The following is a 14,289-nucleotide window of genomic DNA, read 5'->3' as shown; positions in this document are numbered from 1 at the left end:
TGTAGACTTATTTTTCTCCAATAGTACCAATGTTAAAATATATGAAATTACTATTTTTCCAGCAGAATTTATACAAATTACGTTAATGCTTCCTTCCATGTGTTATTTTATGTAGGTGAAAAAAATAAACATAAAATAATATTTAATTTACCAAAAGTACAATGTCGAGTTAAGTGTAGCTCGAGGGCTTCAACGTCACATCCGTCGTTTCTCTCCGGAAGTACAGTTAATTTTTATTCACAGGGAAAAAACAGCTGTTGTTGAAAAAGAAAACATCAAAGTGAGTTTCTCGTATCCGTGTCGTGGCTTTATCATTTCGCTGGCATCGCGATCGTGTGAAGTGCTGTGTAAAGTGTGTGCTGGCTCTGTCGGGCTGCTGTTTCTGCTGACTTCAACACCGAGTCTCGCTTCGCTCATTTGTTGCGAGTTGGCTGCTGCTGCTAGCGTTAGCTCCTCATCACTGTGGACTTCAGCTAGCACACTAGCCACCGTCAGCTAGCTAACTGACCATTTGTGACTCTGCATAAGTCCAAGTGACAGCACCCTCTGTCAAATGTTAGGAAAGCAAAGAGATGCGTGATATAGAGAGTGTAAAAGTTAGTGGTTTTAGATCGTACACTGTGTGCTTTGCTAGCGACATTGTTTAACTGCGATTTATACTGTTTACGTCCATCGCTAGCCAGCGTTGTTGCCTGTTGGAAAATCAGGTAACACTTACTGGTTTTACAAAAGCAGTGGAGCATACGATTAAAGTATTGGCTGATAATTGTACACACGTAAATTAATATTTGTGTCTGTAATGTCATCGAATAGCATGCTGTTTCTGTAGAAACTGTCACCCCTTTATTTTTAGATGGTAATTTGAGAATAAAGTTTCCTTTGCTCTGTTGTGTTTTTTGTTTGGTTATTGGTTGTTGGTGGTAATTCCCTGCTTACATATGTTTACAGAATGCCTGCCCCAAAGAGAGGATCCACTCCTCATGATTCACAGCAAAAGATAAGGAAGTTGGATGAAGATGGGGAGGCTCTGCCATCTAAAACTGCACCAGCTACCAACAATAGGTCCCTCAAAACAGGAAATACAAGAGAAAAGACAGCAACCCCACGGACCAAGAAAAAACTGTCTTCTTCAGCAGATGGGGGAAATAAACCAGCCAAGTCACCTAAACAGAGTTCCCCACCAAAGGATTCCAGCAAATCCATTTCCGACCCACCTCTCAAAAAAGCCAAGCTCATGAAAGCCACAAGTGCCTCTTCCAAAGCCTCTCTGAAGCGGACAGCATCCACTGAGTCAGACGACGAGTTAAGCAGTGACGGTAGTAAGGTTGAGCTCTTTAAAGTAAGGGATGATGGGGACAAGGCTCGCTGCATCAGAAAATATTCAAACCGTGTCAAAGCTAAGCGTAAAGCTGAAGAGTCATTGTCTGATCCACAGGAGATAAATCAGGCGTTATCACCTGCTCCCACGGACCTTATACAAATGGACCACAATTACGGTAGATTCACAGCTTCTCCAAGTATAGCAAATATCAGTGAGGCTGATCACAACGAGCAAAAAGAATTTGTAGACTGTGGCTCTGAAACAGAGAGACAAAACAACTCCAGTAATGCAACACGGAAGGAATCAAAGGAAACTTTAGTCTCTGTAACTAGGAGCAGGAAGGAGGAATCTGAATGGGAGACTGAGGAAAGTAAACATGAGGAATTAAAACATTTAGACAGCCAAAAACACACAGACAGTAAAACACTAGCATCATCCACAGACATATTAGACTCTGTCACTGGGGCGTCACTTTGCATCACTTCTGAGGCTGAGAACAATAAAGGGAAAGACCTCTTGGAGTCCTGCACAGAGGCTGAAAGACGACAGGTTGTAGATAATGAAACACTAGCAGCATCAGTGGAAACTCTATGTCCTGTTACTGCAAATGTAAATTCAAACAGTGACAGTAAAAACCAGACAGATGTGAAGGTAAATATAATTTGCAGACCAGAAGGTTTTACAGATTTGAGGACTAAAACTGAAATGAAGGAGACCACAGAGGTTGTTTCTGAAGAGGTTAAGGAAGTTATAAAGGGGAAAAATGAGCATAAAATGCAGACAGTGACTGAAGCACCCAGTGCAGCTGATGGTAATGTTGATGTAGAATGTCAAGCATTATTAAATGAAAGAAAGCCTCTACCAGAACAGATCCTGTTTGTAAGCAGTATTCCACATACTCAAAGTGAGAATAGTCTAATGACAGTGGAGGCATTTAGCAACTTAGAGAGTCAACCAAATGTCAGTGTCAATGTTCAGGTTGCTTTTAATGAGGAATCTAAATCTGCCAACATGCAGGACCAAGTGAGCCATGAAGTGCCAGTTGCAGTTAACACATATGACAGCAATAATGAAATGATAAAAAACTCTGAAAAAAGTCATGAAGAAACTCAAACAAAAGGAATTAAATGTCTTTCTTCTCCCTCAGAAATCTCAATGCCTGTTTATGAGGCTGTTATTGAGCAAAATCAAAGCAAGGTAGTCCCTGAGTGTGTAGCGGTCTCACAGGGTGTGATTTCTGAGTTAGCTTTGAAAAAAGATCTACAAAACCAGGAGAATCACAAAGTTAATGACCGTGCCACAGAAGTACCAGCAGAAATAAACAATGTGATTGAAAATTCTCCAAATCTGGGAAAAGAAAATATGAACTCTGACTATGCCACTGCACAAAATGGTCAAATCAAAATGGATTTACAGGCATCAGTGACAAAGGAGATCATTTATCCAACCTCTTCAGTGGAAATACAAGGTCTCAAAAACCCAAAGGAAGTGGACATAGAAATTGCAGCAGTGTCACCTACAGTGGAATTACAAACTCAGTGGATTCATGATAGCACTGACATATCTACAACTGAAGAGCAAATGGGAGGAAATTTTAAAATAACAGAAAAGGGAGATGAAGTGAACTGTGCTGACCAACTTGGGACTAAAACTTCTAATCCAGCACCTCTAGTGGAAATACAAAATCAGAACAACCCGGAGCTCAGACTACAGTCTAGTGATATATCCCTAGAAGTTCATGAGGAAACTTCTGAAAACATTCAAAATGAAGACAGTGCGCATCTTAAAAACAGAACAGAAATGCAGACCACAACATTGCAGATTTCTAATCCAGCCATTACAGTGGATGTAAAAAGCCAGGAAAGCCTTGAGGTCAGTGAACACAACACAGACATATCTAACAAAGTTAGGGAAGATCCAATGACTGCAGATTGTAAGAGTCAGGATAAAGAACACAGGCTTGGTGGCAGCTGTGTAGTTGTACCTCAGAGTCCAGAAGAAGTGAGTATACAGACCACAACAAATGCATCTCATTTATCACCTACAATAGAAGCACAGAGCCAAACCAGCCAAGGTGTAAGTGAACATACAACAATTATATCTAATGAATTTTGTCATGTACAAAGTTTGAAAGTGATTGAAAATGAGGACAAAGTGACCATTCATTCTGTGGCTGAGAGTCACATTAAAACGAAATTACAAATGGCATTATTATCAGATTTTTCAAAACTAGGGGTGGAAAGTCAAAAGAGCCCAACAGAAGTGCAAGTTGCAACAACAGTAGAAATTTCTACTTCCTCGGTAGAAATGCAAAACCAGGAGAGGCAGGATGTCAGAGAAGTTAAAACTGATACATCTACAGAGATTAATAAAGTTGCTCTGCTTGAAAATTCTCAAAATATGGGAAATGGAGAGACAGTGATCCCAGACTGTACTGCTGTAGAGAAGCAGATAGTTTCCTCCTTAGCAGAGATGTCCCAGCCCCCAAGAGGAGATATACAACCTCAGAACAGCCCTAAACCCCCCATAGAACTACCTGGACATATTCAAGAGGGACTAATTATCAATACTACAGAGAGTAATGTAAAAGACGTTATCACAGAAAGTATTGTACCTCTGGAGATGCCAATAATAGCAACACCAGAGGAGATTTGTAATCGAGCATCAACTGTGGAATTTAAACATCAAGGGGGTGAAGAGGTCAGGGAGCTCATCACAGAGACTGAGGTTCAGAGAGATGTAATCAGTGTTAATACTGAAAAAGAGGAAGAGGTTATTGCTGAATGTGTGGATGCTGCTGGGAAAGAAACAGAAATGGAAATACAAACATCAGAAACACCACAGGAGACACCAGTTCAGAGATCCCTAAAAGAAATGCATAGCAAACCCACAATGGGCTGTGATGTTCAAAATGATTTCATGCCGAGCTGTGACAGTAAGAATGACGATGAGGTTATGACTGAATGCGTAGATGTTTCAGTCACTCCATTGAGTACTAAGACCACATCTGCCATGCCACAGGAGATTTCTAAACAAGTACCCTTAGCAGGACAGCAAAATAATGGAACGGAAGAAACTGAAAACACTGTGGCCTTTTCAGGTGAAATTCATACATTTTTACCTAATTCTGGAAATACAGAAAATACAAATATGCACACAGAGATTTGCACAGAGGACATCCAAGGAAATAATGATATAATGAGGGGATCAATAGAAAGTGTAGGTCCTACATTAGAAGAGAAAATGGAAAGAAAAGTGAGCAATGAGCTTAAAGAACAGACCTCAAGTATTTCCAGTGATAAGGCTGACAAGACCGTCTTTGATACCCAAGGACAAGGGGAAGAATCTGGAGGCAATGAGGTAATTGTTTTTGTATGTGACCAGCAAGATGACTCTGGTATATTTGTGCAAGCATCAGACGAGCAGAATAAAACAGCTAATCAGTCAGAGTTTGAGCCTCGTGAAAGCCAGATAGTGTACGAGCCCATTAGCAGTCCTGAGAGTAACGCAGATGGGGAAGTTTCCATGCTATCACAAAAAGATGACACTATCACTTTGCTGGACATACACGGCACAGAGAACCTACAGATAGAAGAATGTTCAACAGCATTCTCTACTAATGAAGAAAACAGGGAAACTGGTGACCCACATCTTCAAAATGAGGAATCTGTAAAGGAAAACATGTTTTCTAGCGACGGTGTGCAAGAAAGTAGAGTCTCTGCACAGTTGGATCACAGTAATACGGCAGTGGATGTGAAAGTTGCAGTAATCAGCACTAGTGATGATATCAGCAGACCAGATGGCCAGTCTGAAGATGTAATAGAAAAAAGTGAAAGGAATGGGTTCTCAGACTGCATTGGTACTACAGAGTTTTCTGAACAGGGGCAGGAGGTCCCTGGACTTCAGGCTATTTCAGATGTCACAGTGGCGGCTACATCCACCACTGAAGTTGAAATACCAGATAGTACATGTGAAGAATACGTCATTTTAGAACCAGTTCCGGAGAGTGAAATTCAGTTTGATATCATTACTCAAGCAGTGACTGAATCTGGGTTGTCGTCTTCGCTTTCAGAGCAGACGAGTGAAAATACTGCTTTGAATGAAGAAAAAGAATGTCAAATAACTGACAAGTTCAAAGATGCTATAGCAATTAACTCAAATGAGGAAACCAGTCAAGAGATGGGAGCTTCAGCTGATTCATCTTCAGAAGGCAGTAAACTCATTCAGAATGCTGATCATTGCCAGGAGCCATTGTCTGATTTGATGGATGGTGATACCTCTGAAATTGTGACGGCAGAGTCTCTTGAGCAAGGGACGGTTGAGGTAGTAACAGAGAATGTTGATGTTAATTTGGAGGTTCAAGAATTCCAGATTCTTGAAGATATTGAGATTGGTCGAGAGATTGTAGTTGCAGAGGAGGAGAATGAGGAAGATGACGATATTTCTATCTTAGAAACTCCTAAGGAAACCCCTGAAGTAGTCCCTCTGAAAACATCAGATGAAAAGGGTAATGTGATAAATAAAAATGACACTTCTGCAACCAACCTGAAGCAGGATAGCACAGCTGGTGAAAAAACAGAAGAGGATAAAAAAGGACAGGAGGTTGAAAAGCCCAAGAAACAAGAAATGAACACACAGGCTAGAACCAAAGCCCGCCTCGCAGCTTTAGCAGAGCAAAAGGCCGCAGCTTCGAAGAGAGCGGCACACAGACAGCAGCTGAATCTCTTAGCCCTGTGTCAGGAAATAGCAGAGGACATTGCAACAGACAGTAATCTTTTGAAGAGGATAGAGGAAGAAAAACAAGCAGCGGCGATGGCAGCGGCAGCAGCAGTTGCCAAGAGTGAAGCCAACAAGAAGGAAAGTCCACCTGTGAACCCCCAGGATGCAGACTCTGGGGATGTTGCAACTGCTGCTGGACCAGAAGCATGCTCTGCTTCAGAGATGCTCTCTGAAAATGAGTCTACGACTCAGCCCACCACAGAGAAGTCAGATGAAGTCAAGCCTGCTACACAGGCTCCAAAGAGGAGATTCTTCATCACACAGGTAACAGTGCCCCTAAAAGCCCATGAGAAAAAGAAGTTAACTCGATATCAAAGACTAAGACAAGTTGAACTCCAGAGAGAGAAAATGTCTTGGGCACGTGTGAAGAAACTTAAGTCTGACCAAGCAAATCAAATGTTTTCAGACATGGACTGGCAAGGACCCATGTCATTATCTGCGATTTCAGTGAGTCCTGTGACCACGGCTTCTCCACCCGCTGCCAGTCCATCTAAAGCACCTCCTGCAAGCCCTTCTTCAAGTAGCAAACCTGCAACACCCAAGGCAGAGGATCCCAAAGTGGAGACTCCTAAGGCTGAACCATCTACAACTGAACCTCCCAAAACAGAAGTGCCCAAAACAGAACCCCCTAAAACTGGAACAGTCAAAATTGAACCCACTAAATCTGAACCTGCCAAAACTGATGCCCCAAAACCAGAACCTTCCAAACCTGAAACCCGTAAATCCACACGGTTAAGTAAGGCTGAAGCTTCCAAAGCTGCCCCTCCTCCTGCACCTGCTGCAAAAGGCAGATCAACAGCCAAGAGAGCCCTCCCTGCAGTACCCCCTCCCATGCCAAATGGGCTCAACAGTCAGAAGTCGAAGCCTGAAATTGAGTATAAGCCATACAGACCCAGACCTAAGTATTCTCCTGATGATTTTGAACTAGACGATGACCCGTTCCCAGTTGTTCCAAAACCCAATCCTCAGGCAAGACCCGCTCAACAAACAGTAACCAACCTTCAGTCAAAACCCACTGCTAATCCCACACTTGCTTCAAAATCCACGGTTTCATCACAACTTGGAAACCAGTCAAAGCCCAATGCTCAGACAACACCGGCCAGACAAATCTCAGGTCAGTCCAAATCCACTGTTTCATCTACATCTCAGTCAAAACCTGCCAGTTCCTCCAATCTACAGTTGAAGCCTGCCATTGCAACAGCACCGCAGTCAAAGGCCACACCAACTACAACAGCTGCAGCTTCATTAAAGCCTCCTCTCTCAGCCAAAGCTCCACAGAGTTCTCCTGTCTTGACAGCCTGTCGGCCAAAAGCCGTTCTAGCATCAGGTCAGCCCAAGCCTGCAGCCTCTTCATCAGCCCAGTTAAAGCCCAGCGGTGCAACAGCAGCACAGGTGAAGCAGCCGACTCCAGCAGTAGCCCAGCCTGTCAGTTCACCCACACCGGAAACGAAACCTGACCATCCTAAGGCTGACGTTGTGGACACTTCCAAAAGCAAGGTAACACACAAGGATTTGTCATAAACAGCACTGCTAAACAATAAATATTTATTTATTTATTTATTTATTACACACGCGAGATGCGATGGAGTGTCAAAAAGTTTTCAGACAAATATAACAAAAACTTTATCAAAATAATAATTTTTGCACATAATAAGCTCCATTAGTCTAAACACTTTTGCAATCTATGTTTCCTGTGCGTTTTGAAATTATAACATTTGTCTGAGAACTTTTTGACTCTGTCGTGTATGTATGTATATTTAAGTGTGTGTGTGTTATTCATCCATTCTTTGTTCATTTCTGTAGGATGCAACTGATTCACTTCCTCCTGGTCCAAAATCCTCCATTCCTTCTGAAGGTGATTTCAAAGTTTCAGAGGGTATTCAGCATGAAGAAAAACCTCAAGGTCTGCCTTTCCTGGAATTTTTTGCATTTCATGAATTTTACAAAATGGTCTTGCGTACTCATATTGCCTCACTTCTCAAGATATCTTAGTAAGCATTTACATTTTGCTGATTTCATATTTTACTTCTACATAATTGCAATTGATAGTGGAAAAGGAATTGAGTTTATGTTCTTACTTCTTCTCTCAATCAAATGTAGTAGAATTTTTTTTTTCACTATCCTGTCTGCTCTTACAATCTCTTCCTTTTGCGTATTAAATTGTAACTCTTCTCACAGTCACCGATGATGCTCTTTCTCCGGAGAGTAACACAGAAGCAGCAAAGACATCTGAGAAAACATCAGAAAAGCCCTGTCAGGAGTAAGAAGTTGCTCTTTGGTCATTTGACATTTTTTTTTCTTTGTAGTAATAGAGACCTGAGGTAATGTGATCTTTGTTTGTATCATAGCGGAGCTGTAAAACCAAGAGACGTTGAGACTCCTCTGTCTGATGCTAGTCTGCAAAGAGAAATGAAGAAACTGAAGGATGCTGACAAAGATGGCACCCAGACTATTATTGTGAGTGGATAAGCTGTTTTTATAGCTAGATGCCTACACCTGCTTATCAATATACACACTGTGGAGGAAGAATTGATGCTTTACTCAGGGTTCCCACGCATCCTGGAAAACCTGGAAAATGATTGACCAATTTTCCAGTCATAGAAAACATATGGAAATGAGAAAAAAGGTCAAATCTCCTGGAAACAGTTAAGTTATCCTGGGAAAGTATTTATCCTCCCCCTGCATTGTGACCTTGTGTGTCTGCACTGCGATGAAACAAAGGAAATTATTTTTCAGTGATTTATTGAAAATATACAAATATTTTTAGAGGAAGTGGATGAGAGAAAGTAAGAGAGAGGAGAAAGTTGAATTGGGAATTGGCCAGTTGAACATTGTAACTCCAGTTTGTCAGGCTAATGAAGTGTTACGCTGTAATCTGTGGGTGTGCTTCTATCATTATATGATACATTTGTCATAATTATTTTCTATAGAAAAAAAAATATAGCCTGAGACTGCACATCAAATGTCTGAGTAATAAACACAGAAACAATCTGGGTAAATGCAAGTTACAGTTGTAGAAAAGAACACTTCCAAAGAATGAGGGGGAATGTATTAGTTTATGACATCATAACTTGTCTCGGTAGCGGCTGAAAATGTCCTGGAAAATAATTTCAGGGAAAGGGAACCCTGTTTACTGTATTTATTTAAATCATATAAAACTGCAGACCCAGGCCTGTGATTAGTATCAGCAGGGAAAAAGTTGATATATTCTTTAGATGTAGACACATAGATTAATTTTTTTTTTCTTGGTGCTATAGGATGCAGGGCAGAAGCATTTTGGAGCAGTGGCTTGCAGTGTGTGTGGGATGCTGTACTCTGCTTCTAATCCTGAGGATGAATCACAGCATTTACTGTTCCACAACCAGTTCATCAGCGCCGTCAAATATGTGGTGAGAGGAAGTTTTATAAGATGGTGTCAGTATAATATCTCACCTGGAAAGACTTGTTATCAGTTCAGTCCATCAGTTCCTCTGCGCATATACAGTATATACACAGACTCTCCAAAAAAGTCAAATACTCCGATATGTTATTGAATAACCTTTAGTCCTGATGATTTGCACGTATTCTCTGTGGCTTCGTTTCATTAAGCTTATGCAACATTTACCTGACCAACTGAATCAACCCTAGATCATAACACTACCCACACAAGCTTGTACTGTAGGAACTAGGCATGATGGGTAATAACTTCACCCACTTTTCTTCTCACCCTGATGCATCCATCATTCTGGAACAGGGTCAGTCTGGACTCATCAGACCACATGACCCTTTTCCATTGAAACACAGTCCAGTCTTTATGCTCTCTATCAAACTGGTGGTTTCAGAAATAAGAAGCTGCTACATCAGTTATGATGCATAATGTTTGCCTATTTACCAAACCAAATTTCCAAGCTTATGCCTAAAGAACCACAATGCAAATATCAATTAATGACACTCGTTTGAAATAATAATACTAATAACCTCGTTTCAGAAAAAAATCTTTTTTTTTTAGTAAGGGAAGTCCCATTAGCTTCAATTGCTACCCAGGTGATTCTTTCATTAATCATGTTTTGTTGCTCAGGACTACTGTAAGCTAAACTCAGGGACTCAACTGAGGAGAATCTAAGCTTTCTAACCAGGTATAACATGCCTATATTCACAAAACCTTTTAGTAGAAATTAATGTATTTAAAATAAAATGGCGACTGTATCATCAATGATCCGGTGGGAATGGAGAGCTTAAAGAACTTATTGCAGAAGAAACATTTTAATCTCTGCAGTTTTTCTTCAATGGAAGGATTTGAACCATTTGCTGAGTTACATCGAAGTAGGGACTGATTTTTTGGCTAAGTTGTATTTCTGGCAGTATTTATTTATTTGCATAGAGGAACATTTACTCCCGGCATGTTTTAGTCATTTTATATTCATTATAGGATAAAATTAAATTCCACAACTCTGTCTGAAGTGGAACAGATGTCACTGGCAAGAGAATATTGTAGAAGTACTGTTCCTTAGTTTTGTCAAAAGTATAGAAGCCAATACTCTGAATTTATGCCTTAAAATATCTTTATATGTTTTAGACATTTTGTTAAAATTTGATGAAGTTAATGTTATTTTTATAAAGTTGGAAAACCTAAAAATAATAAAAAAAAACAAAAAAACAAAAAAAAAAAACACTGTAAAATGCTGCAAATAAACATTAAAGTTATTCTACAACAGTTGTATTCATGATGATTTTGAAGCAGTTTTGGAAAAGTCTGAGATGTTAAAACCTGTAGAAAAACTCAAGCAAAAACACCATCCACGGTTTAGATACGAGTCCAGTTGGCAAAAAAAAAAAAAAAAAAAAGGCTGAAAACATTCTTAGATCCAATGTCTTTCTCTCTTTTCAAGGGTTGGAAAAAAGAGAGGATTTTAGCTGAGTTCCCTGATGGCAAGATTATTCTTGTCCTACCAGATGATCCTAAATATGCTCTGAAGAAGGTAAGCTCAGACAACAAACCTTTGTTATCTCAAGCCAACTTAAGCTTTTGGCATTTCACAGTTCAACAAAAGGTTGAACAACTAGGATATTTAATTAACAGTGACATTTTTTGTGTTGCCATACTTAAATGGCATATCCATGAAAATATTTACAGTTTCTTTTTTAAATTTTCAGGTTGAAGAGATCAGGGAGATGGTGGACAATGACCTCGGCTTCCAGCAGGTGGAGACCAAGTGTCCCTCTCAGACTAAAACCTTCCTCTTCATCTCCAATGACAAGAAAGTTGGTGGATGCCTCATAGCAGAGCACATTCAAGAGGTGAGAGCTGGTTATTGGACGGTCTTAGGACCAGTGTCTCTGTATCTCACTGGCATGTTCTATCAAAAATCAATAACAACTTGAATCTGCGAGGTTGCAGGTTCTGTTCTATGTTAGAGTCCTGTGGTTTTGATGCAGGAGATCAATCTCCCAATAGTAGTGGGTGGTACTTTCACTGGAGGTTAATTCAGCAAATTAAATCAAAGTCCATATATGACTTCCTATCAATGCTCAATAGTTACTCCACTGATATCGCTAATCATTTCCTTGGTATAAACCATCAAAATATGACCCATTATAAGTGAAGGCAAATGATTTTATATTTCAAAAATTAGTAGAAAATTTAAAAAATCAAAATTTGCTGATGAAGATGCTGCCGAACACAGCACCTTCACAATAGTTCATGGCTCATCAGCTGGTGAGATAAAAACAAATGTCATTATGATTCACTTTTCCACCTGTGTTTATTCCAGGGCTACAGGGTGATCGAGGAGCCCATCCCAGAGGGTTCAGAAGGGGAGAAGGTGATGTTTGAAAGACAGAGAGCTTGGTGCTGCTCCACCACGCCGGAGCCGGCCATCTGTGGCATCAGCCGCATCTGGGTGGTCAGTATGATGAGACGCCAGGGCATCGCCTCACGCTTGATCGAGTGCCTCAGGTCAGTATCTTTACAACAGCAGGATTATTTGAGGCACATAAAATCTATTGAAACATAATTAACACTGTCTTTTTTATATCCGTTCTGCACAGGAACAATTTCATATATGGTTCATACCTGAGCAAAGATGAGATTGCTTTCTCCGATCCCACACCTGATGGAAAACTCTTCGCCACGCATTATTTTGGCACCTCTCAGTTTTTGGTTTATAACTTTGTGAGTGGGACACGATTGGCCCAGCCCAAAACTGATGCGGTATGACCTTCTTTGGGAAAGCTAAGAATGGATTCGACTAAGATGCTCACTGAGAAACAGGACCTGCCCTCACTTAACAGTGTCTGACGCAAAAACTGATTTAAAAACAAAGAAACACCTGTAAATTACTCCTTGACAAGGATACACATTGGTTTAAATCTCAGGATCAAAACAACACAGTGCTGTTGGAAAATATTACAATTTCACCCTTTAATCCCTCCCTCTTTATACATTTTTGAGTAAACAAACTGGTTTAATTAGCCGTATAGAGTTTACATGCATGACCTGAGCAATAGAAAACAGAACTTTTTTTTTTCTTTTTTTTCTCAGAGAAGCTCAAGATTGACTGGCTACATTAACACAAACTTAGTTTTTCCTCATTCTGTTCTGTTTTTTTTTTTTACTTTTACATGATGTAGTAAACTATCTGTACATTTCATGTTTTCTTCCCCACCATTAACAGTGATGCTGTTGTTTTTAAGTTGGTTTTAAGCAACATCACATTCACTTAAAGGTCTGAGATGCACAATTTCTGTGGAGTGGTCAATGAGGACTTCCTTCTCCAGCAATTTCTTGATTTGGTTATGATTTAATCTAACATTTCAGTGATTACCGGAACCGGGCGACTGAATCTGAGGGATGTTTGAAACCACACTGCAATCAGATTGAAGTGATGTGGGTTAGAACTGTAGCTTGGGCATTACTTATGTGCTCTAATTTTTTTTTAGATCACCTTGCCTGAACTGTTTAGTTTCCAAGCTGAGCCATATACTGTACACCATTTAGCAGGGCATTGTAGCCTATACTGTATGAGTGATGTCTTTTAATTTCACCAATGCTGTCTATTGCTTTATTTGTGCCTGAATGAATTATGTGTGACTTACAATGATTTTATTTTTTGTTTTTACAGCCATATGTACTGAGCTACATATGGATTTTTAGTGTAGATTAACATCCTCCTATTTCTTAGTATCCATGAATTATGATGTATATCAAATGATTATGTAGATTTATGCATACTATAACAAAATTTATGACTAAAGATAGAGGCATGGTCTTAGGACTCAGGTGTCTGAACGACGTCATCCGGGTTCAGCCGTGATGATTGCAAACGGGAATATTTGCTCAGCGATCAACATGAGAGGTTGATGTGAACCTCTGCCACCATGCAGATTTACAGTATCATTGTAATCCATCCCTTATTTTCTTCTTTGCTCTTGTTCAAAGCGTTTCTTTTAGAAAGATGTGTCGTGTAAGAAGAAATTTGATTTATACGAAGCTGTTATGTAAATATTTATTTAAATAATAAACAGTCTAAAACATTTTGTCTGCTCAGTTGTGTTTTTGGTTTGTTCTCTTTGTGCTTTGTAATGACATTTGATTTCTGACTGTATTCATAGTTGCTTTGTTGATGTTTTGTGCCATCTTGTGGTCAAACTTAACTATTTGTGGTCAGTCTGTTATTTAAGTCATATGGCCTTGTATTGGTTTCCCAGGTTGCAGACACAGTCCTTAGCTCCTCAGCCATGATAGGTAAATGAATGTGAATAGTTTTGAAGATTCATTAATACGAGATAAAATATGTGAGCTGTCATTTTCCTCTTTGTAGTTGCAGATGTAAACACCGGCCCCTCTTAGTGCATTCCTCGATGCTCCTGTCACAACACAGGCCAGCTTGATGGCAACTTCTGAGAAACAAAACAACCTTAGAACAACACTGATACTTCCTCAGGGAGAGAGTGAGAAAACAGAGGTCTCCGCTTCTCCTCAGAGGTCCGATAATGATCAGCTGGAGAAAACAACTGAGCTAAGCCTCCTAAGGTATCTTTAACACACCAGTCGTCTTGTTATTTTTGATTTTTATTCAAATCGACCTGATTATCTGACACTTACACTGAACAAAAATATAAATGCAACACTTTCGTTTTTGCTCCCATTTTTCATGAGCTGAACTCAACAATCTAAAACTCTTTCTATGTACGCAAAAGGCCTATTTCTC

General features: G+C 39.9%; 1 protein-coding gene across 1 annotated transcript; it reads left to right on the top strand.

The window, feature by feature from the left end:
- Positions 1-205: 205 nt before the first annotated feature.
- LOC115411131 (titin-like) lies at positions 206-13,612 on the top strand. The gene is made up of 10 exons (XM_030123081.1): positions 206-280; positions 949-7,597; positions 7,904-8,003; positions 8,279-8,360; positions 8,449-8,557; positions 9,358-9,489; positions 10,969-11,058; positions 11,234-11,377; positions 11,851-12,035; positions 12,128-13,612. Exons 2-10 carry the CDS (start codon positions 950-952, stop codon positions 12,294-12,296), a joined length of 7,659 nt encoding a protein of 2,552 aa, XP_029978941.1. The 5' UTR covers positions 206-280; position 949; the 3' UTR covers positions 12,297-13,612.
- The last annotated feature ends 677 nt before the right edge of the window (positions 13,613-14,289 follow it).

Source organism: Sphaeramia orbicularis, chromosome 20, assembly GCF_902148855.1.
Source record: "Sphaeramia orbicularis chromosome 20, fSphaOr1.1, whole genome shotgun sequence".
Lineage (NCBI taxonomy): Eukaryota > Metazoa > Chordata > Actinopteri > Kurtiformes > Apogonidae > Sphaeramia > Sphaeramia orbicularis.
Note: the sequence above shows the minus strand (reverse complement) of the source record. Positions and strands in the feature narration are given on the sequence as shown.

Bases quoted from the DNA above. Each gene is read 5' to 3' on its own strand.
- LOC115411131 (XM_030123081.1), top strand. From the start codon at position 950: ATGCCTGCCCCAAAGAGAGGATCCACTCCTCATGATTCACAGCAAAAG. The intron at 8,004-8,278 runs GTCTGCCTTTCC...CTCTTCTCACAG, and splicing joins GCATGAAGAAAAACCTCAAG to TCACCGATGATGCTCTTTCT. The intron at 8,558-9,357 runs GTGAGTGGATAA...TTGGTGCTATAG, and splicing joins ATGGCACCCAGACTATTATT to GATGCAGGGCAGAAGCATTT.